The sequence below is a fragment of the Cheilinus undulatus genome, linkage group 16 (genome assembly GCF_018320785.1).
Source record: "Cheilinus undulatus linkage group 16, ASM1832078v1, whole genome shotgun sequence".
NCBI classification, from domain to species: domain Eukaryota; kingdom Metazoa; phylum Chordata; class Actinopteri; order Labriformes; family Labridae; genus Cheilinus; species Cheilinus undulatus.
Window position 1 is genome coordinate 30,114,575 of NC_054880.1, and position 27,603 is coordinate 30,142,177.

Here is a 27,603-nt window from a genome sequence, read left to right on the forward strand (position 1 = left end):
TATAATAAAGAAAGGCAGGCAGTGCATGCTTTAATCAACAAGGCAGAAGGATTATTAGCTCATGTATGTATATATTTACAGAAAAACCTGTACAATTTTTACATTAGGGTACTGATAAATGCAATAGAAAAAAGTCCATAGAAAACACACCAGGCGTAAATGTCCCCTCACATGTCAGCGTTAGTAGAGACCTGTGATAGCCTGGGGCCAGAGTCAATCTCGAAGCGGTAGTGGTACCCCTCCCACACCTCCCTGCAGGCGTCACGCATGTCGTATATCCTCTTCTTGATGCCCTTGCGGTTGAGATAAAGCACAAAGAGGAAGATGAGGCCCACGAAGCCAAGGACAATACCCAGGAAGACGTATGAGGTCTGCAGAGCGAGGTCAGCGCCTGCGCTCCTCTGATGGCATCCTAAAGTGAGCGTGCCAACAGCAAGCATGGACGTATTCCTCATGCTGACTGGGAAGGCGCAAACAAGGCTCTCTGCATCTCTGATGCGTCCCTGTGATCTGTTGAGCCACAGAGCGAAAGGCTCGATCCCACACTTGCACATGAACGGGTTCTCCCCAAGCAGGAGAGTCGCTTCGGGCATGGAGTCCAGCTCACGCAGACCCTCCTCGGGCACCGTCTTCAGGGCGTTCAGCGTCAGGTCAAGCTCCTGCAGACGCTCCAAACCTGAAAAAGTTGAGTTGTGGATTGCAACCAGGGAGTTGTTGGAGAGATAGAGGCGCTGCAGGTTGCTCAGGTGGGAGAAGATCCTTGATGGTAAGAAAATGAGGCTGTTGTGGGACAGGTCCAGTCCCCTCAGGTTCCCCAGGGAGCTCCAGCGGAGAGACGTAGCCAGGTCCATCACAGAGGAGTGGTTATAGAGCGCTCGGCTCAGATTGAGCTCCCGCAGAGACTGGTTCTGCACAGTGAAGGCTTCAGGGTGGATGACTGCCAGCTGGTTGTTGCTTAGATCAAGAGAGCGGAGGCTTCGGAGCCCGGCAAAGGTGTGGGACTCCACCTCAGAAATCCTGGATCAGACAACAGTAATAGTCAGTCACACTTTCAAATTACAGACAAGAGAAAAAAGATAAATAAGATCTATTTATTCATCTATTTATGTACTCATTAATTGAAGTATGAAAATGAATACACCTTGAAAGCCTGTATATCTCCTCTCCAAGTGGTATGAACCACTGGCTATCAAGTCTACCAGCCTCAGCACCCACCACCACCTTTACATCAAATCATACTTCATAAAATTTTGGACCACTACAATTTATTTACTCAAAAATAGTGGAGTTTGAAACTTAGCTGGAACAGAAATTATGACTGAATAAAGAGGCAGGACAAAGCAAATATTTAAAAAGCACATGATTCCAGAAGCTGTGGGGGGACAGACACTAATGCTAGGGATGTGCAAGGAATTTTGAATATTCCAAAGTGAAGATTTAAAAGAATTAAGACTCATATGGCTACTATCTCAATTTAAAAATAAAGATGTATGTTTTACCATGATTTTACCAGCACCTTCCTGTACCAAGACAGTCTGGCTGCAGACCGTTCACCTTTGACACCACTCTAACAGACTGATCATCTGAGACACTGTATATTTAAAACTTGAAATACAGGCCAAAACTTTCAAAATAACATCATATTAAACTTCTGTTAAGGATTAAGGTAAGGGTTAAGGTAGTGGTTAGGATATCAAAAGTTAAAAACCTGACCTGCAAAACTTGAGTAAAAAACTAAACAGTCTGCTTACAGTAAAAAGCTTGTCCTCTATGAAAACATTCCAACTCAGCAAATGTAGCTTAGGTAGCTCTGTTAGCTGCGTAAGCTTCCTAAATAACATAGCTACAAAACTAACTTAGCAAAGGCTAAGCTTGCTAACTTAGCTATCGATAACAGAGCTAACAGCTGAGTAGTTAATGTAGCTTAAGCTAGACTCACTAAGCTGCTATGTAAACTAGGTAGCTTTAGCTAGATTTGTAAAAGTTTATATTGCTAAAGCTAACATTGGCTTATGTAGCTAGCATTGCTATGTTAGCTTTAGCTTAAGCTAATGAACCTAAAGCAAGCCACCGTTCATGTTACAACTTATCAAATAGGTCAACACATAATTAAATCCTGGATTACATGTCTGATCTTTTTCTCTGTTTTATTTTTTAGTCTGTAATGTTTGCAGTGTGGTTATGTCATGAATGTAGAAATTAACATTGGTTCTCTTAACTTAAAAAGGATCGATTTTACTTTACATGTTTAAGCGCAATCTGAAGTTAAACTTAGCATAAACCCAATGCTAAATCTATTATCTATTGTTACAGGCAGTTTCTGTTCTGTGTTAGCATCAAGCTAACAAACTCAGAAGCACATCTCATTCCACATATTGAAAATTCCATTGTTTAAAACTTACTGTCAGCGGGTTTTGGAGAGGAATTTTTCTTGAAACTTTAAAACATTATTATCAACCTGATTTTAAGGCCTTTGCACACTGAGTCCGATTATTTCGTCCGAATTTTTCGCATGTTAAAAAATAAAATTGAGCTCATGTTGTTCTAATGACATTTGCACTCATGCCAAAATTTTCGTCCATCATATTTTTTTCCGGAACAGGCTCGATTTTATGCAAAATTTTGCATCAGTTCAAGTCATTTAAATGGGTGACTGATGATTCACTGCCCACTGTGTCCTCCTCGCTTGCTCACACCCACTGGACCCCTTCTTCATGGTCAAGTGGAAGAAAGTTCTTTGGTCTGATGAGACCAAAACATTGTGACCTCTTTTGGCCATCAGACAAGATACTATGTTTGGTGGACACTAACATCACTAACACTCAATCCCCATTGTGAAGCATGGTGGTGGCAGCATCATGCCATGGGTATGCCTCTTGGCAGCCGACCCTGGAAGGCTTGTAAAAGTAGAGGATAAAATTCATGAATGCCACAAATGAATATGACAAAATATAGGAAAACTCTGGAGGACAATCTAATAAAGTCTGTGAGAGAAATACAGCTTGGAAGATTTATTTTACAGCAAGACACTGACCTGAAGCACACAGCGAAACCTACATAGATATGGTTTAAAGACAACAGGATGAATGGTTCGGATTGCCCAAGTCAAAGCCCAGACCTCAATCCAGCAAATTTGTAGCTGGGCTTGAAAAGGGCTGTTCACACCTAATACCCCGTGCAACCTGACAGAGCTTGAGCAGTTTTGCAAAGAAGAATGGAGTAAAATTGCAGTGTCCAGATGTGCAAGCCTGATGTAGACCTATCCACACAGAGCCAGAGGTGGGATTGCAGCCAAAGGTGCGTCTACTAAATACTTATTTGAAAGGGAGTGAATATTTATACAGTTATTTTGCCTTAAATATATATATTTTTGGCATACTTTGTAGAAATCTGTTTTCGGTTTGACATTGAAGAGTTGGGGGTTTTTGGTCATAAAAGCCAAATTGTATTCACCATGATTGATTTATAAAATCAATAAAAGGGCCAAACATATAAAGAGGTGAAAACTTTTTGTAAGGCTTCCATATATGATTTTTTTTTTTTTGCCACAATTCCTCTTTGGGCACACATTCATGACCTGCTGAAAACAGTTCCGTGACCCACTTTTGGGTCCCAGCCCACCAAGTGACAATCACCAATACAAGAAAACTTCATCAAATGTGATTGGTAACTTCATACCAGGATTGAAAATTATGAACTGACAACTGAAAATTTGATTTTTATTTTTCTCTGAACTGAAAAATAAGTATTTTGTTTGCATTACAATAATGAGGAAAGCTAATTAAGTAGGAATAGGGCTGGGAAATTTATTGAGATTTTGATGTATATTCATATATTTTCAAATGAGATGTGGGTTAAGAATATATTGTTCATATCAATATAATTTATATACATAGATGACAGACTTTTTGCTCTTTGAAAAAGTAATTGACAGCAAGAACTGCATGCAGTTTGGTCTATTTGAAATGCCTGGTCTACAAGGGAATATGCACCCAATATTGGGCAATTATTCTTTTATTATGGACAGACTCTAGCACACTGTTAAAACTGCAAAATGCATTGGCAATATTTGGAAAATTGATGGAACTGACAAGAAGTTTCCATCAGCCCTTGCCAATTCCATCAATTTTCCAACTGTTGCCAACATACTAGTGCGATTTAGACATTGCTCTATTTGATTAAAAATGCAACTGAATGTGATAAAGTTTCTGTGCTTTTTGATACCACTTCCTGATAGAATAACAGAGAAATATTTTCTAATCTCACTATATGGAAATGCTCCCAAGGTTTTTTACAATCTTATTTAACCTTTATTTAACCAGGATTTATTCCAATTGAGATAAAAAAAATCTTTTTTACAAGGGAGTCCTGGCCCAGACAGCAGCACAGTTTTTAAGAGGACAGTGTTTAATAAATTCTCTGTCATTTTTGATGAATAAAAGTAATAAATTGCCCAGTTCTAGTTGTCTAAGGCTTATATTTTTGTTGTCATTGTCTCAATAAAGTTGTCATCATGATGTCAAAGTTTATAATTCTGATATAGTGGCAACCATTTGCTGTTTCTTTACTGGTAAAAACTCTCTCTCTCTCTCTCTCTCTCTCTCTATATATATACATATATACATATATATGTGTGTAATTTAATATATATAATTTACCACCATTCACCTAAAAACATAAAGATGTGTTTCTGGTCTACATGACCCAGCCCTAAGTAGAAGTCTTACCTATTATTGCTCAGAGAGAGGTTGGTGACATTCTCCAGTCCCTTGAAAGACTCCGGACCGATCCGGCTGATCTGATTCCCGGTGATGAACAGATTCCTGGTGTATCCTGGGATCCCGGTCGGGATACTCCTGAGGTCTCTGGAGACGCACTTCACGGTGTGAGCCGCCTCCGAGCACTCACAGCGCGGGGGACACGACGCGTAAACGCAGCCGAGCAGCGCGCACAGAACAACGTGCTTCACCAAATCCTGCATGTTGGGGAGAAAAGTGAGCTGTCCTGGCGAAGAAACCCAACAGAAAAAAAACCCTATGAACGATCAGCTCCTCCGACACATCGTGATCGTCTGAGGTCCCGGCTGGGAATGCGCTTCAACTTTGCATCTGTGCAGAAAGTGTGTCCGGGGGGCTGGCTCTGATTTCCATGAGAACAAACCCGAGGGTCGCGTTGATCAGAAGGGGGTGTTTGATCCTTTAGCCGAGGCAAAGCGGGGCGTCGCTTCTTCTGCAACAATGAAGTTAAAAAAGGACCATCGACTGGTGCGATGATCTGTGGGGAGGGGCTTCTCTCCGGATCCACCAGATCTCCTCTCTGTGCTGGCACGAGTGATGGATGAGGAGGAGAAAGTGTTACTGCTCTCGCTCTTTCTCTCTCTCTTCATTATGTGTATGACGAGAGCTGCAACCTCACTATGACCATAAAGTGTCATTCACAATGAGGTTCCTCTCACCCGAGCCTAAAAACAGTAAAAAAAAAAAAAAAAAAACTTAGAGTGTGTGTTTAAGATAAAAAAAAGGGCTGATACACCTTAAGATATGATTTTAAAACAATTTTTCCTAACATGTAAAACAATAGGGGAGACCAGGGTAGATTGTCACTGTGAATACAATAACATTAAAACACCCTATAAAAGTCACTGAGTTAGAATTAGAGCTGTCAGCATTAAAGAGCTGACTTCAAAGAGGATTACATGAAAAAGATTAAATCATTAGACTTTCTTAATCTCATTAATTGCACTGTTTTGTCATTTCCTGTGCGCATTCAAAGCCAGATGTGCTGTCGGCTATGTGCTGTTTTTATATCCAACTAATGGAACAAGTGGTGAATATCTGGTAACGTAAAAGTACTCTAACGTGTTAGTTTTCTCAGTTAGAAACACATAAATCTAACAATATTTTCAAAGTAACACCACTCAACACTGGTTATTAAAACATTTCCCTTTTTCAAAATAAAAGCAGGAGTTATTTTCCAAAAGATTTTTTCAGGGCTTTTTGCCATTCTGGAAGGTTAGGACAGTGGATAGTGCCGGAAATCAGAGAGTAATTGTGGGGAATGATGTGGAGGCACTACCTAACCCAGAGGCCATCTGCACCCATAAAGCAGGTTTATATCCAAACAGGAGCTAAAGAACCACTAGCTAAAGAAAGAGAAAATAACAAGCTAAAATCATAACAATAAACAGTTTGTTGAGAAAATCCTTCATGTTGATTATTTACCTTAACTGGGTTACTCACACAAAGAAAGCAACTACATGTGATCTCCTGAAAAGTGTATATGCTGCCATGATAACCAGGAATCACTGGATGTCAGTGAGTCATTTTGTACATGCACTCTTGCATATATCATAATGTACCAGTATAACAGTTTAAACACTGTATTACACAAAATAAGCACTTTGAAGCTGTCTTCTACCTCTGAGGCACGGTTTCAGATCACACTGGCATAGCAGTGCATTTTAATAATACACCTACAGCACTCAACTCAAAATTTTGTTTTGAAATGCAAAGTAAATGACTTTTCAAAATGCAATCAAAAACATGCAGGCGGCCCGGGTTCAAGTCTGACCTGTGGCACCATTTCCTGCATGTCTCTCCCTATTCTCTCACCCCTGTTTCCAATTCTATCCACTGTCCTCCTCTATCAATAAAGGCATTTATAAAAATGTAATTAACCATGATTGATTACTGAAATTCTGTATTTGATTGTGATTTTAAAATCTATTATTTGACAGCCTTAGTAAAAATACAGTACATTTAGATTGGTATGGCATGTAGTCTGACAAGTTGTGAAAATTGCTTATAGGGGGCGTCTGTTGCCACAACTATCAATGACATTCGAACGGTAATATTTAAGTCCCACAATTAAGATAAGTTTGAGAATAAATACAATCGACAGCTACTGTAGGCTGTATAATATTCATCAAAGTTCTTTGTCTATTTTACCCAAGAGCATGAGCTTTAAGTGTTTGAATGTCTCTGTGTTGGCAAATAGAAAATAACATTTTTTAAACATATTTCTACTGATATTTATTTATTTCTCATTATCTACAACTTAATGCTGTAACAGCCAAATGTCTTTATCTAGCCACTTAAAAGTAACAAAAATTACACAAAAAAATATTTTGTTTTACTTTGAAAGCTTACTGCAAATAGGAAAATTAGAAAAATGTATTCTGACCTCATTGTTTTATTTACTTGTTTTTGTTAGAGAACAGACTTGATATCATGCAAAATACTTCATACAAAATAATAAATTGTGTGTTTTGCCACAGTAGCCACTGCATTGAGCAACATTTATAGCTCAGTCTAACTAAGTCTCGTATGCTTAACTGGACCACCATCCTTGTCCCAGTCTACCACCTCCACTGGGAGCAAATTGATTAAGTGACCCATATCTGCCTCCATTATGCTGAGTGGCAACATGGCCCCTTTTCAGCTCGTTATTACTGGGCTTCTTTTTTCCCCAGTTGACCTCCCTAACAAGTTAGCAAGCAGCTCATCAGTCGGATATTGAACATCAGAAACCTGGGCATTTTTACAGCTTTGAACATTTGCACACATTCTACACCAGTGGTTATCTACTGGTGGGCTCAAACCCATGATTGGGCTGCGGAGATGTTTCAGTTGTGCAGTACTGAAGCCCTTTGTAGACATACTGTACATACACACACTTAATTTTATCAAGTTTGATCATTACAGTGGGTGAATTTCATTGTTTTCTCACTGTCTGTACTAATTTATTTCCTTTTCTGGGGATAACAACACTAATTTTCCAATAATACACGATACCATGGGAAAATGGCGTAGATTATGTTTATTTTGTATCATCTAAGGTCCAAACTACAGCATTTCTAACCAAATAAATATAAGTGGTTGAACATGTTTGGGTTGCAATTTATCATTAAAGAGGCTGCGGTGGGTCCTGAGGCTAGACCAATTTAAAACCACTGCTCGTTTTGGTACTCATATGGTGCACACAGTCCCTCTAGTCTATGATGGCATCTGAAGGTAGGTGATAACACTTCTTCTGCCATGTTTGGCATCAATGACTGACTTCCAGGTCAAACCCTGGTGCAGACTGCAAAGCACGTGCAGAATGCCTTGTCCAGTCTGGTCAGATTGAGGGGTATATGCATCCAAGAGTAAACTGATCTCCAACTGCATTATCTAGGAGTGCTAGTCTGACTTGGAGAAATTCAGAGATTGGTATGATTTCTGTCAAACTTCTGTATTAGCATGCATACTTTTAGACAAACAACTCCATAGTTTCACTTTTCTCATTGCCTGTAAATGCACAACCTGACCTCTTACTTAAATATTATGTTGGCTGACAGGCTAAGTTTCTTCAGAGTTGCTTTGATTTGCACTGACTTACTGGTTTGTGAATCTGGTCTCCCCAGTCATTCCCACCTACCTAGGTGGTATGTTAAACGTGGGGGAGGGGTGTTTAGGGGCCAGACTGTGAAGCCTTTGATCCCATGTCTCTTGAATACCAGATACTTTGTAGGATAATGGCCACTGAGTGGGACTTTGGCCACTTGATAGCAGAATATCAAAGCTGTGAGCGCTTCCTTTCCTTAATGTTGATTCTGACAGCTTAAAATGATGATTACAGGAATCACTTCAGAGAGTATTTATAGAAACTTCAGGCTCTGGAGGAGGAGAACACTGTGCCTTTCATGGCTGAGAGAGCATTAAATTCCTAACATCATCACTCCAGATGAAACAGTTTTCATTGATCAATGAGGAAAATTCATGTTAAAAGAAAACTCTCCTAGTTTCTACAATAATAGAGTTTTATTAATGTTATAGTTTGTGTTATCAACACATACAGAGTTCACCATCAATGGCAGGAGTCTTTAAAAATCCCCCACTGGCTGTATGAGCTGCAGCATAAAAGATGTTTTAGGATTAGAGAAACAAAAGAGGGGTTTTGAAATCACAAACTGGAATAAGTATATATGGATGGTGGCACTAATAATGGCATCCCAACTGTCTTTTGTCAGCTGACCACAGGTCTCCACATTCCTGGACCTGGCTCCTGGTTACAACAAGGCACCGCAGCAGGCAGCATCTAAAACCATTCAAATCATCTCCACACAATGACGCATTCCTGCACATGCACTGATAGATTATCTGCAAACATCATCCTCTTGAACAAAAATATGTATAGATTTAAGTCCAAAACAACCACAGCATAAAGGCTATATGATATATTAAGTCAAAAAATATCAGTATAAATGTAATAAATGTGCTAAACCTTGTCCTCTGTGTTCCTTCAGTTGATGCAGTTAAGGAGAACCAAACATCCATGTGTTTAGGTTTTTACAAATCTAAAGTTATTCCCCACAAATAACAAACCCCATTTTCAAAAAAGTTGGGATGTTGTTTGAAATGTGAAAACAACTGCACAAAGTGATTTGTTAATTCTCTTCAACCTTAGTTCAAATGAATACAGCACAAAAACAACATATGCAACGTTCAAAAAGATAAACCTTATTCTTTCTTTGTGGAAAAAACACACACTCTGAGTTTGATGCTTGCAATATGCTTCAAAAAGTTGGGACTGAAGCTAGAAAAGACTGGAAAAAAACCTTTAACACTCAATAGATGAATAGGTAAATCGGTAACCAGTTATACAATGGGCGTAGCATGTCCAAATAGTATAGTCCACACCTAGCACTGGAGGAGAAGAAAGAACAAAAAGGGAGCAAGATGAGGATGATGGAGAAGAAGAAAGCAGGGATCAAGACAAAGATGAGCATGCTAGAGGAGAAGAAAGTAGGGATAGAGACCAAGCTGAGGATGATGGAGAAGAACGCAGGGATAGAGACCAAGCTGAGGATGATGGAGAAGAAAGTAGGATGGAGACCAAGCTGAGGATGATGGAGAAGAAAGTAGGATAGAGACCAAGCTGAGGATGATGGAGGAGTAGAAAGCAGAGACAGAGAGAGAAAGATGATGATGATGGAGGAGGAGAAGAAAGCAGGGATAGAGAGAAAGATGTGGATGATGGAGGAGAAAAAAGCAGGAAATGAGACCAACATGAGCATGATGGAGGAGAAGAAAGCAGGGATAGAGAAAGATGAGGATAATGGAGGAGAAGAAAGCAGGGACAGAGAGAAAGAAGAGAATGATGGAGGAGAAGAAAGCAGGGATAGAGAGAAAGATGAGGATGACGGAGGAGACAAAAGCAGGCACAGAGAGAAAGATGAGGGTGGTGGAGGAGAAGAAAGCAGGGACAGAGAGAGAAAGATGAGAATGATGGAGGAGAAAAAAGCAGGGATAGAGAGAAAGATGAGAATGATGGAGGTGACAAAAGCAGGGATAGAGAGAAAGATGAGGGTGATGGAGGAGAAGAAAGCAGGGACAGAGAGAAAGATGAGGATGACGGAGGTGACAAAAGCAGGGATATAGAGAAAGATGAGGGTGATGGAGGAGAAGAAAGCAGGGATAGAAAGAAAGATGAGCATGATGGAGGAGAAGAAAGTAGGGAACGAGAGAAAGATGAGCATGATGGAGGAGAAGAAAGTAGGAATAGAGCGAAAGATGAGCATGATGGAGGAGAAGAAAGCAGGGATCGAGACCAAGACAAGCATGATGGAGTAGAAGAAAGCAGGGATAAAGAAAGATGAGGATGATGGAGGGGAAGAAAGCAGGGACAGAGAGAAAGATGAGAATGATGGAGGAGAAAAAAGCAGGGATAGAGAGAAAGATGAGAATGATGGAGGGGAATAAAGCAGGGATAGAGAGAAAGATGAGGGTGATGGAGGAGAAGAAAGCAGGGATAGAGAAAGATGAGCATGACGGAAAAGAAGAAAGTAGGGATAGAGAGAAAGATGAGCATGATGGAGGAGAAGAAAGTAGGGATAGAGAGAAAGATGAGCATGATGGAGAAGAAGAAAGCAGGGATAGAGAGAAAGATGAGGATGATGGAGGAGAAGAAAGCAGGGATAGAGAGAAAGATGAGGATGATGGAGGAGGAGAAAGCAGGGATAGAGAGAAAGATGAGGATGATGGAGGAGAGGAAAGCAGGGATTGAAACTAAGATGAGGATAACAGAGGAGAAAAAAAGCAGGGACAGAGAGCAAGATGAGGATAATGAACACATCAACTAGTGTGAAGGGAAAAAATATCTGAGTCATAGTAAAAATACTGTTCATGAACAAAGGAAAATCATAGTTTGAAAATACATAAAAAGCATAGATATTGGTCAAACAGTGCAACTTTTTTTTTCTTTACTCTGCTGGCCAGCCTAAGGGGTCCCTGTGTCGTTCTTTTTCTTGGAGTGTAAAATCCCTACCCCTGGTAGCCTTGCAAAGCTGGATTCGCCTGTTTCATAGGCTAATCCATCTTGCAAAGCTCTCATCTGAACAGACTGGGCAGAGTGACAGGACCAATCAGCGTCATCTGAGGAGTCGTGGATGTGGCTATAGCGGCAGTTTTATCAGAACTTGACAACATTTCTCCGTTAAAAGAAGAACAAAGAAATAGCATCGAGTTCTTTTCTTTTCAAAAACAAAAAGAGTGGTGTACTGACATGTCTACAGTCACCAAGGTTCACGTAATGCAGTTCTATATGGAGTTTACTCCACTGTAGCAGTACACACCTAAGCCATCACGTGTTTTGTTGCTCTGGTTGACCCGTAAAGATGTGACAGACAAAGTTCATCCAATCACCCTGAGTTTTTTTTTCTTCTCTGCCCTTTCCCAAAAAAGCGTATGGGAGGTTTTCCAGTTGGGTGTGTGAAACAAATCCATCTGGTATGTCAGGTTATACCCCTGGATGATAGTACCATAATTGGGTATGAAAAGAGCACAAAGTTTTTCTTTTTGTGAAAGACTGCTTGGGAAAATAGTCCATTAGTTCTTTACAATTTCCCCCGATGTGCAGTGTTAAGGAATTCAAATTTCACCATCCACAGTCAAATCATATCAACTAAAGATTCAGAGAATCTGGAGAATTCCCTTTATGTAAGTGGCCAGCTAAATACTTTTGTTTGTCAATTGTTTACATTTTCCAAATCTACCAGCCACTGTGATCTTTGGATCATTTAAAAGCATTGTAACAGAGAGACTTGTGACTGAAAACAGTCAAGACCATGCAGCCACACTCTGGCTATAGTTCACTGTAAAGTCAGGGAGCAGGCTATTCGCTGGAGAGCTTGTCTATTTTGCGCTTGAACCACTCGCAGAAGAAACATACATCTAACCTGTTGTAGTTGTGTTTAATCCATATTTTACTTGTATTTAGTCCTGGATGATTAAAAGTAGCGGTTTGTGGCTTTGTCTCTCTCAAAGCATCAATAGTTCAATCCCTCCTGTCTGTTAGCATTGGGATGCTAGCATTTAGTAAATCATTTGGTAAAAGATTCCTGCCAAGTTTGTCACAATTAAAGTTTCCAATGATAATCATCATTGCCTGTCATACAACAAACCTAAATTACACATTTTTGTCACTTTACAGGGACTTTAACATGAACTTAAGCCATCTTCCCAAAGGATGTCGATGTGAACAGTATCCACTGCTGAAACAGAATGAATTCCCTCTCATCAGCTGGTCTGCGGCTCTACTCCACAGAATGTGCAGCTACACACGACACAGTGCAGACTATTACATAAATCAACTTGAGCAGGCCTGTTGTAGTCTAATTTATTATTTATTCTCTCAAGGTTTAACAGAAATTACATACAATTGTAAAGAGATTAAGAGAGGGATATGCAGTAATAAATTTAGAAATTAATAAGTAGGCAGTTGGCTGCAGTGAAATGCAGCTGATTATTAATAAAGAAGCCACAGTATGAGTCAAACTTCTCTCTAACACTCGTATTCTTGCACGCATGCAGTACATACATGCTGGCATGCGATCATATGCTCTCTCTACTCACTCGCTGTGTGCATGACTAGCACACACACAAACACACACACTTACTCAGGCACAGTTCTGCTTCACTGCCGAGCAGAAATAAAACAATACAAAGAACAAAAATCATACAGTGAATAATTCAAAGGATAAATCTGTATAGTGAACGTCAACTTTGCAAAGTATATAAAGAGCACCTGGTGTACATTGTAATGTGTGTTCAAATATTTACAGGCAACATGGGTGAGATACACACAAGAGGCCACAGAGTATCTGCCTTCAACAAAAGCCCAGTGAGAAGAGCAAGTCCAGAAAAGTGGCACTGTTTCAACCCAAAACACGGAAAAGAAAACAGATTTTTATTCATAAGCTCACACTTTAATGACATCTACTTTGGATTATTGGCTTGTATATAGCAAAGCTTCGTGAAACAGCGCTGACATTTCACAATGAACTTTGATTCTTTTCTAGAGAGGTGAAAACCAGCAGGAATGACGCTGCTCAACAGGGAAGCTGGAGATATTCAGCAGAAGTCGGTGAGTGTGAAAAACCTGAGGATCCTGGCTACCTGCTGCTTCTGGCAGCAACACGGACAAAGAAGGGATCAACACTTTTTTCTGTTTGATTGCAAACAATAAGGGGATTTGAATCTACTCATGACAGCCATGGCAACGGATTTTGAGTGCCGACTATCATGTGGAGTTCAGTTTTAAAAAACTAAACACAAGAATATAAAACATGAGGGATGTGTGATTTTAGGCACTGACTCTTGATTCTCTCTAAACTGAAGTTTAGTTATCAGGTAGATCAAAAACATTAGATCATGTGTCTTTACTCTGACAAGCTCAAGCCAGCAGCTGTCCCACTCAGTATGTTTACATGCACTGTAAAGTTAAGCCATAACTGTGGCTTGATTAGGATATGTGACTGGACTCTGTCCTTGTCCTAGTACACAAGCACTGGGAGAAAATCCAAAGTATTTACCAAAATTGTCCAACTTCCCAATGCTTGATGGCAACATTACCTCTTTAGGCCTGTTACTACCAGACTTTTTCCCAGCTGACCTTGAAAAAAGCAGACCAGATGTATGACAAACAGTGGAAACATGAACAACTGTACATTTCATTCATACCCAACACTTTACTTTTGGTGCTAATATAATGCATACGATCCCTCTAGCCAATGGCGATATCCCAAGGCTGATGATAATGCAACTTCAGCTGCACTTAGAATTTACACTGTTCGATTTCTGGGTCAAAGCACAGCATGCAAAGTGTGGAGCATGAGGAGAAAACAGAGTCCAGTCTGGGTCTGGATGAGGTGTAAACATGCAAGAGTTAATCAGTCTACGGCCAACATATCCAGGTGTTCAGGTCCGACTAAAGAAACTTGATTGAGTACAATTTCAGCAGGACTAGTATGTCTGCATGCATTTTAACAGTCCAGTTCTGTTCTAACTTGCATAAAAACTCATCTTTTCCTAACTGCATGTAAACATAGTGAATGCCCTCTGAGATATTTAAGGCTGGATACACACTAGAATGTTTTACGCCCATTTGCTCCCAATAATTATGGCGTGTGGCCCAATTCAGGGGCTGTCCTGACTGATGATGTTTCCAAGTAATCCTCTCGTGTGTGGCGTCAAAACAACTGATTTACTGCTGGTTTCTTGAACTGTATCTCAAAAGATTTCAAATTATATTTATAATTCCAGATATTGGGATGCCTTTGATGGCACATCTTTGGGTTGCACAATATTATCAGTAGATATTTTACATTTTTGCCGGTGTCAGATATGAAAATCTACTACATATTGGCTGCTACCATCAGCCATAAGCAGGGAAAGAAAGTAACTAATTACATTTACTCAAATTACTGAAATTGAGTAGCTTTTTGTGTACTTGTACTATTTTTAGTACTTTCTAAAATGATTACTTTTACTAAAGAATATTTCTGAGGAAATATTGTACTTCATCACATTTTGAAAAGCATCAAGAATAGAATAAAAAATTTACACTAAAACTAGCCAAAACGAGGAGGTCCAAGCTTTCTGGCAACAACAAGGAAATGGTCACAGGTTTGACTTTTACAACACATGACTGTCAGTAGCACAATGTGAATGTGAATGATCCCACGTTTCATCCCAAATTAGCTGTTGAATCTGAATTTAGGTGAATTTACACCTTGTTATTAACAACCTAGTTGGAGATCTGTATTACCTCGTAGTTTGACACAACACAGAAAGATCATATTTCACTGTGAAAGCCTCTGGGGTATCAAGAGTAGCCACTCAGCACTTTGAGTCAACTCTAAATTAGCCACATTTTATGTTTTTATTAAAACAAAAATCCAATATCATGCATCCCCAGAATATCTGCAATAGCCAATAAGAGCAAGCAGGCTGGGAAGCACCACCAATTGGTAGCAAACATAAACACAACTGCACCTTAAGCTAAATGGAAAACTGAAAAAGAAGACCAGCTAGTCAATTAATGGCAACAACATGAGTGCTGAACCAGCTGACGTTGATCATCATCTGTGCTTGTTTTACTACTTAAGTCATTTTTGATCAAGTTTCTGTGAGATCTTGTGACTTTGGAATTACCACTGGGAAATATTTACCACACGATGTGTGTGTTTGAAGTTTGTAGTTTCTCATGTTTTAAAATCAGGTTTGATTTGAATGTCATCTAGTGTGTAGCCAGCCTAAGAGCACAGTTTGAGTAGGTCTTTCATTCCCCTACATTTGGCACCAATAGAAAACCAAAGGACATAGATTTTTCTCCAGAGCTGCCGCCTTTAAACTGAAACCTCAGTGCAATAAACAGTGTCCCCTAAAAATGCTACAGGCAGCAGGATTTCTGTAGAGGTGAAGAAACCAGTGCAAAAACAGAATTAAAAAGCTGTATGGTTAACTTTGGCGTCTTTGAGTGAGCTGCATGCAGCTAGCTGACAAAAATCTACCTTCCAGTAAAATAATAAAATATAAACAAAGGCATGAAACAAAAAAAAAAAAAACAGTGTGAGGTGTTAAAATGTCCTTTAAACAGCTGGCACCTGTGATAAAAATTTATCTTGTAGCATGTTCTAACAGCACGTGAGCATCAGGCATTGCTTCTCCTCATGCAACATTGCACGCTTTCTGCCTGTATTGCATCCGTTAAAGATTTTCTTCTCTTCTCTGTGGATTTAAGTTTTTCCTTGTAATCAGTTTGATATCTAGTGCTTTTATTGTAAAGTTGTAGAAAAAAGGAGTGTATTGCTTTGTCTTGATGAGTCTTTCACTACGGTGAACCAGATAGTTTTCATTCATGGATTTGGATATTATAAGGGCACCACTTTTTCAACTTTGTAATACAGACTAATAAGCAAGCTGGGGAGTGAGAAAATTAAATAAAGTTAAGAAAATCTTCAATTCAGACACTCCCAGTGCTTCGTTCTCTATCTCTTTCCTTGTCTGTTGTCCATGTTTATGTGAGCGACAGAAAGAAAAAGAAAAGTGCACTGCTGCTTGAGGGCTGTTAGGACACTGTAATAGAAAATAATGTAATCAAGCTGATTTTGTCAACAATGCTAGCTTGAGTCACATGCTGTTAGGACACGCTGTCACACATAAAACATGAGCCCAACCAAGAAGACTGATGTAAGAGAATAAAAAAAAAAGGGACAAAATTGCAGTAAATTTGTCCTCAACAGCCAAACTGAATTCAAGTGACACACAATCAGAGTTGGGTACAGCCCTGCAGTTCAGTGAGGTATCTCCTACAGACACATTCATCCAGGTTGCTACAATCGTTGCACTGATGTTCTGCTGTTCTAGGTATGAAAACATTTATTGTAAACCTATGAAAGTGAGTTGATATATGCAATGCATGTAAAATATATCTCTGAGAAAATATTTCTTTTTATAAGATGCAAACTTTTTGATATTCTACAGTCAGACCAAATACACGTAAGAATATGCACAAAAATACAAACTGCTCTGGCATGTTTAGGTTTGAGTGCTGGAGAAGAGCTACATTATAGATCAAGCATGAAATGCATTAATTCCTAGAAAGGCATCAGACTGATTTACCTGTTTGTGCTCCACAGTAGAAAAATGGCATCCTGGAAGCACAGGAACATTGGATTACTCTCCCATTGTAAAATGTGAAGCAAGGCATGAATGTGTTCTCCTTCCAACAATGAACAGTATGCACTTCTATCCCATTATTAATATAACCTGTACACTCTGCACATGGTGATTGCTTTAACCTGCTGTTAGAATTTCAAAAATCCTTTAAGAGTGTTGTTTGGTTCTCACAGATTTGGAGATGGTGGTGTTTTCGCTTTCTGTCTCATAATAAACGGCTGAATGTGAATGAATTTCCACCACCTGGGCATTCCAGCTCCACAACCACAGAATCGCCACAAACAGGCTGTCTGCTTCGAACCAAGCATGTGTTGGTGTACATGTTGGACACTCCTGTTTAATCATCTCCTCCTGGAGGCGAGTCGTCTTTATATCCTCGATTAGTCACCCTGTGATGCCCCCCCACAGTTCTTACAGATCGACCCCTCGTTCAGCCTGCAGGGGGCTCCGCTGTCACCCTGACCTGCCTCACAGGTCATCGCAGGTTGAGGGCCAGGGCCACCGTGAGGATGATGCCCATCAGCATCAAGAAAGGCAGCCAGGTTTTCAGAAAGCCGGCACAGCTGGCGAGGAGAAAAAAACAGAGAAATAAATGTATGATCAAAGCAAGGAGGAAATACCAAACAGACAAAAAAAAAAAACATACAGCTTATGCAATGTTGCACATTCTTGCACATTTCAGTTTTATCAAAATTTATTTAGAGGCTGCACAGTGACACAGTGGTTGGTGCTGCTGCTGCAAAGTAAGAAGGTTCATGGTTAATGTTCCTGTAGTTTGGCCATCTCAATCTAGTGCCTAGTCCACAGTTTTTAGTAAGGCATTAGTTTTTGAAAACTGAGGTTTCTCTGCATGTTTTGTCCTCTCATACACACAAAAACTGTATTTTATAGGGATGTTATGGGTTGCCCTTCTTGGCCTGTTTAATCTTTTTTGAGCTGATATTGAAAATGATAAGAGGACAAACCAATGCCTCTTTTTTCTTTAATGAAAAAGGGAGTTGCTTTTTGCAAATATGGTAGCCAAAGTAATTGTGGTTTTTTCCTACTCTGCAGTGTTGATAAAGGAGGACAGTACCCACAATTTTTCTATCATGTTGCTGTCTCAGGTCTTTATTTCCTAAAGATTACCAAAAGAAGCACTGTTATCCAAGTTCACCCCAGTTACGCCAGGGTTTAGAGGTCTTATGGAGGAATGTCCTATATAGACTTTAATACTTCCCAAAAATCAGGGCTCTCTCTCTTCAGGTTCAAGGCATACCAGTGAAATCGGGCTGAGCCCGAGGGATCCCAGGGAAACACTTCTGTCAAAAGCTTCAGCCCTACTTCTTATGGTGGCTTTTCAGAGAGCTGCAGTAGGTTATAGGTGAGGCACTAGTCAGAGCCTGATGGATCTTACCGTCTGATAGTGTTAAGGGAAAGACATGAGCAGGTCTTGGTGATGCTCTCCTGCAGCCATCATTTACCTGCTTGTTTCAGAGGTTTAAGCTGGTAAACCCCATGCTTTATCGGAATAAATTCAGGTGACCAACATCACAATCCACTAAAAACACTATGATCTTCAAAAATGACTTTAAATGCTGTGGTATATATGCCAGGACAGCAGCTGGCTGTGTCACTTTCTAATGGCACAACCCATGAATATGCATTGCTGTGACCCTGGGTCATATTTTTATTGTTATTTCGCATTATTCCTGTACAGTCTGCAGCTCTGTCTCCCTGCAGTGTGTTGGTGTATGTGTGTGAGTGGGCATGTCTAGGGGAATCAGGTGTATTAGGAGGTGCAGAAAGTTGCAGCTGGTTGGAGAAAGCAAATCGAAATTGCTACAGATGAACTGGCTGAATCCCACCAGAAAATCTCAGCTACTGTAGTGTGCCCCTCCCTGCACAGTTATCGTCCAACAAAGCCAGAGAACAAGCACCTTTTGTTTTGTGTAAGCCTGAACATTTTTGCTTGACTGTGTGAACGTCTTGTGTCGGTGCTAAATAAAGTAAATAACTTAACACTTTGAAAGCTTCACAGCAGTCAGGAGGGAGAAGTCCTTTTTGTTTAATCCTCTTCTCCTGCTTATTAATTTTTTGGTCTTGGGGCCTTGCTCTGCTCTAGAGAAAAACAACTGATGTGTTCACACTGAATTTAAATTGTATTGCTGACTTCTCAGGGAGAAAGAAGAGTGGGGGCCACACATCATGTTGTGTCTAGGTTCCTCTAGACCGGGGACATAACAGCAAATACTTCCTTCTACAGAGCACTGAGGTGTAAACATACTAAAATGGCTAATGCACAAATGTTTGTTTAGACAAACGATGAGGTGGGGCTGCTACTCCAAATGACCCTAAACTATAAAGTGGTTAAACTTCTAGGAAATGTAAACAAAGAGTGGGTAGCACAAAGAGAACTCAGGAGTCATACCACTGATGCTTTAGCCCACCTACTTGAACATGCCTATTGGCTGGAAGCCTGGTGTACATGTGTACAAAGTCTCCATTTTCAGAATAACTGCAGATAGCCAGTTAACATGAAGACTATAATAGCACCATTTTCAGATGTCTCCAATAACACATGGTCAGGAACCCAAAACCGTCATTTTTATGTAAACAAACAACCAGAATGCAGCAAAAGTACTTCCAGATGAAACTGTCATGTAAACTTGACCTCAGATGACATAACTAGCATTAAACACTGCAGAAGTTCTAAGGCTGCTTCCCAACCGACCTGTTTAGTTTGGTTAAATGAACTCTACTCTATACGCCAAATTAGTGCAGTTTATTTGCACTGCTGTAAAAGATTTCACTTGAACCCTGGTTAACCAAGCAGACCAAGGTGGGTCTTGGTCCGATTTTATTTGGACTCTGGAGAGGTTCATTTGTGGTGAGAACATGAGCCAGCTTTAATCCAGACGTACTGAAGGAAGCACTACACTTTTTTGGATTAAACCAGCAACTGTAGCTTGTTGAACATGAGTTAAAAACTACAGGTAGTCCCAAAGGATCTTTGGAAACAGCTTAAAGTATTTTCAGTGTTTTGTTTTTCTTCCTCTCTTCAGGCTGCTCTCTACATGAGAAATATTACAAAGGCGATGAACACCTTTCCCCACACTGAGACTTTACCTATCACTCCAGGTAGGCTATGAATGTAGTTATTTATTTTTGGAGAAAAAATGCAATAAGAGATCAAGCAAAAATGCAGAATCTCCACTTGGACATACACACATTTGATGCACATTTATTATTTTCCTCTTCTAAGAACCACTGGTAATTTTTTTATTTCTCCTGTTAAATGTCATCTTTTGATTATTTTAATAATCTTGCAACGCAGATGGACTGGCCAGATTCCATGTCTGTCATCAGGCAGATCTACTTTGCAAAGCTTAAATTTGAAATGACTAAGAACAAACCTGAAAAATTGGTGTCATTTGAAGAGAATGAGGCAGTAGCTTCAGGCGTGGTTTAGTTGCAGCTGAAGCTGAAAGCAATGGCTCCCACTGGTATAGCAATTAGCTCAGATGCAGCTATAGCATAGTGACAGTTTTATCAGAACTGGACCACATTTTGTTATTAAAAAAGAACCACACTAAAAGCTTTTCATGAAGGAAAGATGTTTGTGCTCATCTCCTGGCCTGCTTTGGTATGAGTTTGTGATAGTTACAGGTAGGTTTAGCTGTACTGTAAGCTGGTAAATACAATGGCTGCTGTTGGAGCAGATGTAGCCACAGTAGGGCTAAACAATTTGGGAAAAATAATTGAGTTGCAATTTTTTTCCCCAGACATTGCAATGGTGATTTAATACAGATCTCTTTTTCAAGTTCCTCATCTTATGTATTTTTCATCAAACACAAGCAATAAAAAGCCCTGAACAATTTCTAAAAAGTATGTAATTTTGATTTTTTCATTATATAATTATATTATCATACAATTACATTAGGAGTCTTTTAAAAAAACTACACTTAAAAAATGACACCTGAACTGTGATGTGAAGGGCATAATATCTCTGCTGCATAAAAAAGTGTTAAACAGGTATTTTTTGACATATTTTAGGCTAAACAAATTACACTCTTTGCTATCTGTAAATTGCACCAGGCCATATTGCAATTAATTCTAAATTTCGATTACCTGTCCAGCCCCAAGCCACAGTGGCAGTTTTATCTGAACTTTGCCACATTTCTTTATTAAAACAAAAGCAAAGAAGTCTACAGAATTGCAGAGAAAAGCTTTCAAGGCAGAGAAGATGTTTCTGCTTGTATCCCAACCTGCTTCACATGAGTCTGTGATAGTTTGGGCAGGGTTTAGTTGTTTTGAAAGCAAGAAGCAATGACTGCTGCTTGTCTGTTTCTATCAGATCCAGACAGCATTTCTTTATTGAAGGAGGGGCGAAGAGCCACACTGAAAGCTTTTCTTAGCAGAGAAGATGTTTTTGCACTTCTACCAACCAACCTCAGCATGAGTTTTATCCACCAACAAGCTCCACCAATGGTAAACAATGACAGCGTTTCCCTGCTGAGCTCTCTTACTGGAGCTACACAAGCCTACTACCTCATTTTGTCTTTTTACTTTTCTGATTGGCCAGAAATGAATGTGACAGACAGAACATTTGTCCAATCAATTTCAGTCTTGCCCTTCTCAAATGCTTTGCGGGAGAAGTTTCCCAGATGGAAGTAAAACATATCCATGCAGTGGATATATGAAACAATCTATCTGGTCTGTCAGGATCATTGTTTAGAAAGTGTAGCTGTTTGTAAATGATGTAATTGGGTAAAGTTATTACGCTGATATAGATTGTTTTGATATATAATTAACATAATGTTTGCCTCTCACGAGTTTATTTATTTATTGAAGATTTTTTGTGCCTCAGAATTATTGACTTCACATGTACAGTATTCATCTCAGGTCAAAGTAGGGCTGGGCGATTATGGTAAAAATCAAAATCACAATTTATTGAACTATTTACCTCAATTACAATTAATGAACGATTATTCCACCACCAACATCCTAGTCTGTTTGTTCTGTAAATATCTGTACAATTTTAAAACCAATAACTGAAAGGAACATGCAGCCAGACGTGGCCATCGAATAAGCTGGGTGGATCTGGCACTGTGTACTTCCTAGAGCAGTTTCTGCAGGGGCTGTATAAAAAGTAGAAAATAAATCTGTTGCTTACATTGCACAGTTGGTTGAATTTTAATGGACCGAATGGGATAACATCACATGACTAGTACTTCTTTCGGGTTTCCAGCAGGAAGTGTTCATGAAACATGCGACACTCCAACCCATTAGAGGGCATTTATATTGCACATCACATCTTTTAGTCCACTCATAAACACCCCTGTTAGAACACAGACCATCTTTTCTGCCCAGATCAACCAAACTATAGGTGTGAAAATATCCTTAGAAACCAACTTTGCATCGCTTCACCTTCAATCTACTGTACCTTTACTAAATCAAATGACCTATATTCCTTTACATTGCAGGTAAAATAGTTTATTACTTATGTTTAAATTACTGAAAATTGGGGCACAGATTAGAGTTTAAGTTGCAGCCCATGTGCACTGGCAGCCCGGATTTGGGTCTCCTTCCCGCTTGTCTCACCCCTCTCTCAACTCCCAATTTCCGATGCTATCATTTGTCCTCCACTCTAAATAAAGGTATACAAAAGCCAAAAAATATAAACCAAAAAATTACTGCAATAATATGTTTGACCTGTTAGTCCAGTTTAAAGAACACACCTTTCATGAACACTTCCGCCATCTTTTCTTATAGTTTTCTGCATGTCTTACCCCAGTAGTGCATGTACATGTTAGCCCATGCCTACCTGACATGTTTCCCATGAATCAGAGCGAGGAGGCAGAGGTTGACCATGTTCCATGAGGTGCTGTTTTCGTACCGCATCAGATTCAGAGCCATGGCCACATGTGAGTGGCAGTTATCACAGCAGAGGTTGTGCTTTGGAGAAAACAGGAGCAAATCAGGGCTAGTGTTTTCACTGTTCCACATAAATTAAAGAAAATGTATTTGTGTTTCCTTATTTACCATCCTGTGCTTATACTCCTCTGAAGCATCGTGTACTGCTGTGTCCCAGGCATTGGAGCCACTCGCATAGACTTTACTAACATCTAGCATCCAGTACCTAAAAGCAATGAGAAAAACAAATGTGCTGTTAGTTTTCTCCTCTTTGAACTGTGTCATCAAAAGACTTTGTATGTTTTCAACATACTTACTTTGTCGGCCTTCCAAAAGCCATGTTATCCTCCTGCAACAAGAATAAGCAAAACATTTTTAACTCATTATGCAGCTAAAAAATAAACTGTTAGTCATGATGTCATGAACAGTCACATTTTCACTTACACACTTTTTGGAAACAGGAAAGACAAATAAAGAATCAAGGAAATGCGTCTAACATCCTGTTTGTCTTAATTCAACATTAAGTTGTTTGTGTGTGGCAGACAGTTAGATCTGGTCAAAACAGTGAAGCTGCACCAGATGCAGCAGCACTGGTTCATGTTGTTTATATTTGCTCCACAGTGCTCAAGAGTTTATGAAAATCCTGAACGCAAGAATTTTCATTTGCAGTTTTTTATATGCAAAGGGCAAAATAATCAAAGTGCTTCACTGATTTTCTTTTGGAGCGAACTTAAAAATAATACCTAAGGTTTTTCAATAGTTATAGTAACAGGGCTGACCAAATAGTCACTACTTTATTGTTATATCCTCTGTGACTCAACCAAATCAAGGAAAAATAGCCAATATAATAGCCTTTAAACTCCTAACAAAAATCTCAAACTGCTTTATATTTATCATGCTACCACAGAGCCATTGTTCTGTGCTTAGTTTCACCCACAAGCTGCAGAAGTGTTCTGAAATGAGCTTATGCAGCTTATTCATTTCAGGTGCATAGTCATTACTCACTGAGACAAAGTAAGGTCCAGCAAAGTCTCTGATGACACCGGTGGAGGTGCAGATTCCCATGTGGCCAATGAATGGAAACAGCCATCTGAACAAAAAAATAATAATGCAAAGTTACTGTGATAGTGATACAAGCCCTAGAAAGACTGAAACATACAGGAATCAAACATAGACTTTTTGAAAATGCCAATTCAAGTTAAGGACGGTGTGAGGAGCTACAGAGTCCTAGTAGCTCCACCGCAGGAAACAAATTCAAGTACATCTGTGTCTCAAAAAACCAAGTGTACAATAGAGGGAGATGCCTCACTCCTGGCTAGACAATAAGCCATCAATATGTGCTGGTTCTGGAGCTTGAATGGCTATCTTGATGTTGGCAACGCTTATATTTTTAATTATTTATGCCCTACCATCGCACCCCCAGCAGGGTTAACATTGCCAGTCATCCCAGAATGCTTTGATAACATCAGCAACTTTCAATACACAGTAAATATGAGGACATTTTTCCAGTTGCTTTTAGTGGGCATTACAACCATCACTAAATATACACGGATCACTTTGCTTAAGTTTTACAAAAAAGAGAGAGTACAATTCACTTTTGGCTTATTATAAATCATTTTATACATTTGCTTCATTTTTAATTCATGAATTTTACCCAGTCAACAAATAGTTTAGTAAGCTTTGTGCCAGAAACCTAAAAATGCTTTGGATATTGTCGAATTAGCCACACTTGTGGTGAAGTAACAGTAATAGAAATAACACATTCCTCTCATTGCCTTACTAACTAGCCTACCTAGTGCACACTGCAGTGGCTTTTATAGGAACAGATCCTAAATCCAGTATGAACTGCTTCATTTTTTCGATAAATATCCAGCTAGATGTCATTATAAGCTGAAAGTTATGAGTAACATTTTGTGAAACACCCACATTTTGGTACCTGCTGCTCTGTTCATGGTACTAACAAGACCAAGTTAAATAAGTGTTTTAAACAACGGTGTTTAAACGTGCTGTTCACTGTCTGAAAGCATCAGGGATGTGATTCTTTGAATATCAATTTAATATCAATTCTTAAGACAGAATTTTAGACTTACAAAACTGAAGAGTTAATCAAATGAATCATGGATGCTAATATAGTTCACACATCTAAAGAGGGACTAATTGGTGAAATAAGAAGCTCTCACTGGGCTCTACATCTTCTGTGAAGTATAAAATGTTGCACAATTAATCTAACTGTGATCGCATTAAATTCTGCAGGGTTTTTTTGTATTAAGTAGTACTAGAAAGATTTACAAAATGCCTGCCGAAAGGCTTTTAAGTGCCACAACTGCTCTTTGTAGAAGTAACTTTATTTTCAAAATGGGAAAAAAGTTTTGGAAAATACTGAGTTGTCCAGAACGCAGAAATGTAAAAACTTCTGGAGTTTTACTTTTAACTTAAAATTTGGATGACTTGAGTTGAGAAATACATACTACAAAACTAACATAATTCTCTGCATTTTCCTTGAAAACCAAGCAAGTATACTCATAAAACCAACACGTACATCATAACAGTAATGGCCAACTGCAATATAATCCAGAATAATCACAATTGCACAAATGATCAAATCATGAAGCACTGTAAGTATGTAATGTGATGTCCCAACTCCTTAAACATTCATCCATATTGCAAATAAATTTAGCTAAATTTACTCACGCACTTTAGGAATAATAATATCTCATCAGCTGTAAATACTGTCCATGAGAACAAATAAGTTGGTGGAGTTTTAGACTGGACCAACAGACCTACAGTAGCTGTCTTTACTCTATCCATCATCATTCCTTACCCTTTGACGTCTGTTTTAAGGACTGAAGTTTTAGGTTTGAACTACATTTAAATAGATATCTGTATCGACTAAAATTGAATTGTAAATATCGGCATATCAGATATCGGCAAGAATCCAATACCGTGCATCCCTAAACAGCTCAAATCTACTGTAATATTTTTGAAATTTTTAATTAAATTTTTAAAATAGCGCAAAACTGGGCAATATGCTCTATCAAAACAGGGGTTGTAGTTTCAGGAGTGGCCAAGTTAACTGGTGACTTCCTGTGATGGTCATATTAAAATATAGAAAACATCAAGGGTCTAGCTCAGGTCACATTGTTTATTCTTCGTCTTTTACCAATAATAATTTTAAGATATTTGATAGCGACGCGTTTGTGGGACACTTTTCGTCTTCAGCAACTAGTCACACTACGCAGCAATTCCTCAATTAACACGGTCACGTTTTAAATCGTTACACCTGCATAAAATACACGGAAGCGATATGAAGAAAACACTCTAAAGCCAGTGTGGGACGTTACTCAACAAATAAGTTTTTCCTCATATTTCCATTTTTTATGAGTTAACTACTTTAAGTTAAAGCACTGTGATATAAATGTTTTTTAAAAGCTCAGAGAAAGGTAATCGTTTTAGATTGATTGTCACATGACGTTTAGTTCACTTGTTTATAAGTTAACATATTTGTCTTATTAAATATGCACAGAAATACATTTCTACAACAAATGGCATCGTGACTTAACGTCAGTGAATCAGACTCTTTCTCACAGCAAGGCCACTTTAAAACAACAGGTTAAAAAGGGACACCAGCAACAGGATGTTATTGTATGTGAGCTAGCTAAGTGTTAGCCAAGCTAATGAAGCTGTCACTTCGTCTCATGTCTCATTAGAGCCCACTCGCACACTTTGACGGCAGTAACTCACGATAACACAGGGATAGGAGTCCACACAATACAGTACGGATAGCGACTGGTCTCTGTGTTTATTTTCTCTGACGCTATGTGGTAATTCTTCATGGTGTCTTTATCAACAACATCCGCCATCACCAACAGCTGTGGAAAATGAACTTCATTTGTCCCGGCTACGGCTCCGTCAAGTCAGCCGAATTCACGCAGAAAAAACGGAAATTCAATAGCTGTAGCTTCAAACTAAAAGCGTACATGTTAAAGTTTCGACGCTCCATATGCATTTGAGAAATGTTTGCACCGCTATATATCGATCTGATTCAATCTTTAGTGTTATCTTTATACGCGGAGAAACTCCTATCTGAAAAAAGTTTCTAGGATTTTTATTAATAGTCAACACATTATGCATTGATATAGTAAAGCTTTTATTTTGAAATGTTCTTCCTAGAGGTCTTTCTTATACTTTCACTTGCTTGATATGTTGTCTCTTGGCAGCAGCTGTAGCTTCCGGGATCAATGCAAGCCAGCAAGAGAAATAGATCAGTCTAAACTTTAGTCAAACAAGCTTGTCATTTTGTTTAACTATCAGCTCCTACAGCAAATACTATATTTCCAACTTCAGTTAGTTCAGTCCACAGTCATTGCTGTTAATTTCCCTCCGGTGAGCATTTAAGTGGAGTAAAATAATACACTTAAAAATGTCCGGTTAAGCCCTTTCAGTCACATGACGTACATTTCTGTTTTGATTCAGTATCAATCAGCCAGATGTCTCCTACTGAATCATGAATGTATTAAACATGTTCAACACACCCTGGCTCTTAAGACATAAAATTATTTTATTTTTATTCAATATTGAAATTGAAATTGAATATTTAAGGTGTAAGTCACCCCAGAACAACCACGGGAAGTTTTTTTTATGTAGCCTGTGGGTCATTCTTGAGAAGTGTGCATTTTTCTGTCCCTGGTCTTTACTGAAATATTTCACT

At 39.1% G+C, this 27,603-nt stretch overlaps 2 protein-coding genes across 3 annotated transcripts; both read right to left on the reverse strand.

The window, feature by feature from the left end:
- On the reverse strand, positions 1 to 17,307 carry tpbga (trophoblast glycoprotein a). Of its 2 annotated transcripts, XM_041808594.1 has the most exons (4): positions 17,172 to 17,307; positions 16,944 to 16,975; positions 4,728 to 5,461; positions 1 to 1,017 (listed from the first exon to the last, which is right to left on the reverse strand). In XM_041808594.1, the coding sequence occupies exons 3-4, from the start codon at positions 4,979 to 4,981 to the stop codon at positions 168 to 170; spliced, it is 1,104 nt and encodes a 367-aa protein (XP_041664528.1). In that variant the 5' UTR covers positions 4,982 to 5,461; positions 16,944 to 16,975; positions 17,172 to 17,307; the 3' UTR covers positions 1 to 167. The 2 variants fall into 2 exon arrangements, with proteins under 2 accessions (XP_041664528.1, XP_041664527.1); XM_041808593.1 differs by lacking the exon at positions 17,172 to 17,307 and having other exon boundaries at positions 16,944 to 17,024.
- On the reverse strand, positions 12,644 to 26,778 carry tmem222b (transmembrane protein 222b). The gene is made up of 6 exons (XM_041808596.1): positions 26,637 to 26,778; positions 23,901 to 23,985; positions 23,213 to 23,244; positions 23,025 to 23,121; positions 22,807 to 22,937; positions 12,644 to 17,563 (listed from the first exon to the last, which is right to left on the reverse strand). The coding sequence occupies exons 1-6, from the start codon at positions 26,753 to 26,755 to the stop codon at positions 17,476 to 17,478; spliced, it is 552 nt and encodes a 183-aa protein (XP_041664530.1). The 5' UTR covers positions 26,756 to 26,778; the 3' UTR covers positions 12,644 to 17,475.
- Between the last annotated feature and the right edge of the window lie 825 nt (positions 26,779 to 27,603).

What these genes read in the sequence shown, in the direction of transcription:
- tpbga (XM_041808594.1), bottom strand. Translation starts at nt 4,981, where the DNA reads ATGCAGGATTTGGTGAAGCACGTTGTTCTGTGCGCGCTGCTCGGCTGC. An exon ending in CTCTCTCTGAGCAATAATAG is followed by an intron (nt 1,018 to 4,727) that starts GTAAGACTTCTA and finishes TGTCTGATCCAG; the next exon opens with GATTTCTGAGGTGGAGTCCC.
- tmem222b (XM_041808596.1), bottom strand. Translation starts at nt 26,755, where the DNA reads ATGGCGGATGTTGTTGATAAAGACACCATGAAGAATTACCACATAGCG. An exon ending in CTGGACCTTACTTTGTCTCA is followed by an intron (nt 23,245 to 23,900) that starts GTGAGTAATGAC and finishes TTCTTGTTGCAG; the next exon opens with GAGGATAACATGGCTTTTGG. An exon ending in ATTCATGGGAAACATGTCAG is followed by an intron (nt 17,564 to 22,806) that starts GTAGGCATGGGC and finishes TCTCCTCGCCAG; the next exon opens with CTGTGCCGGCTTTCTGAAAA.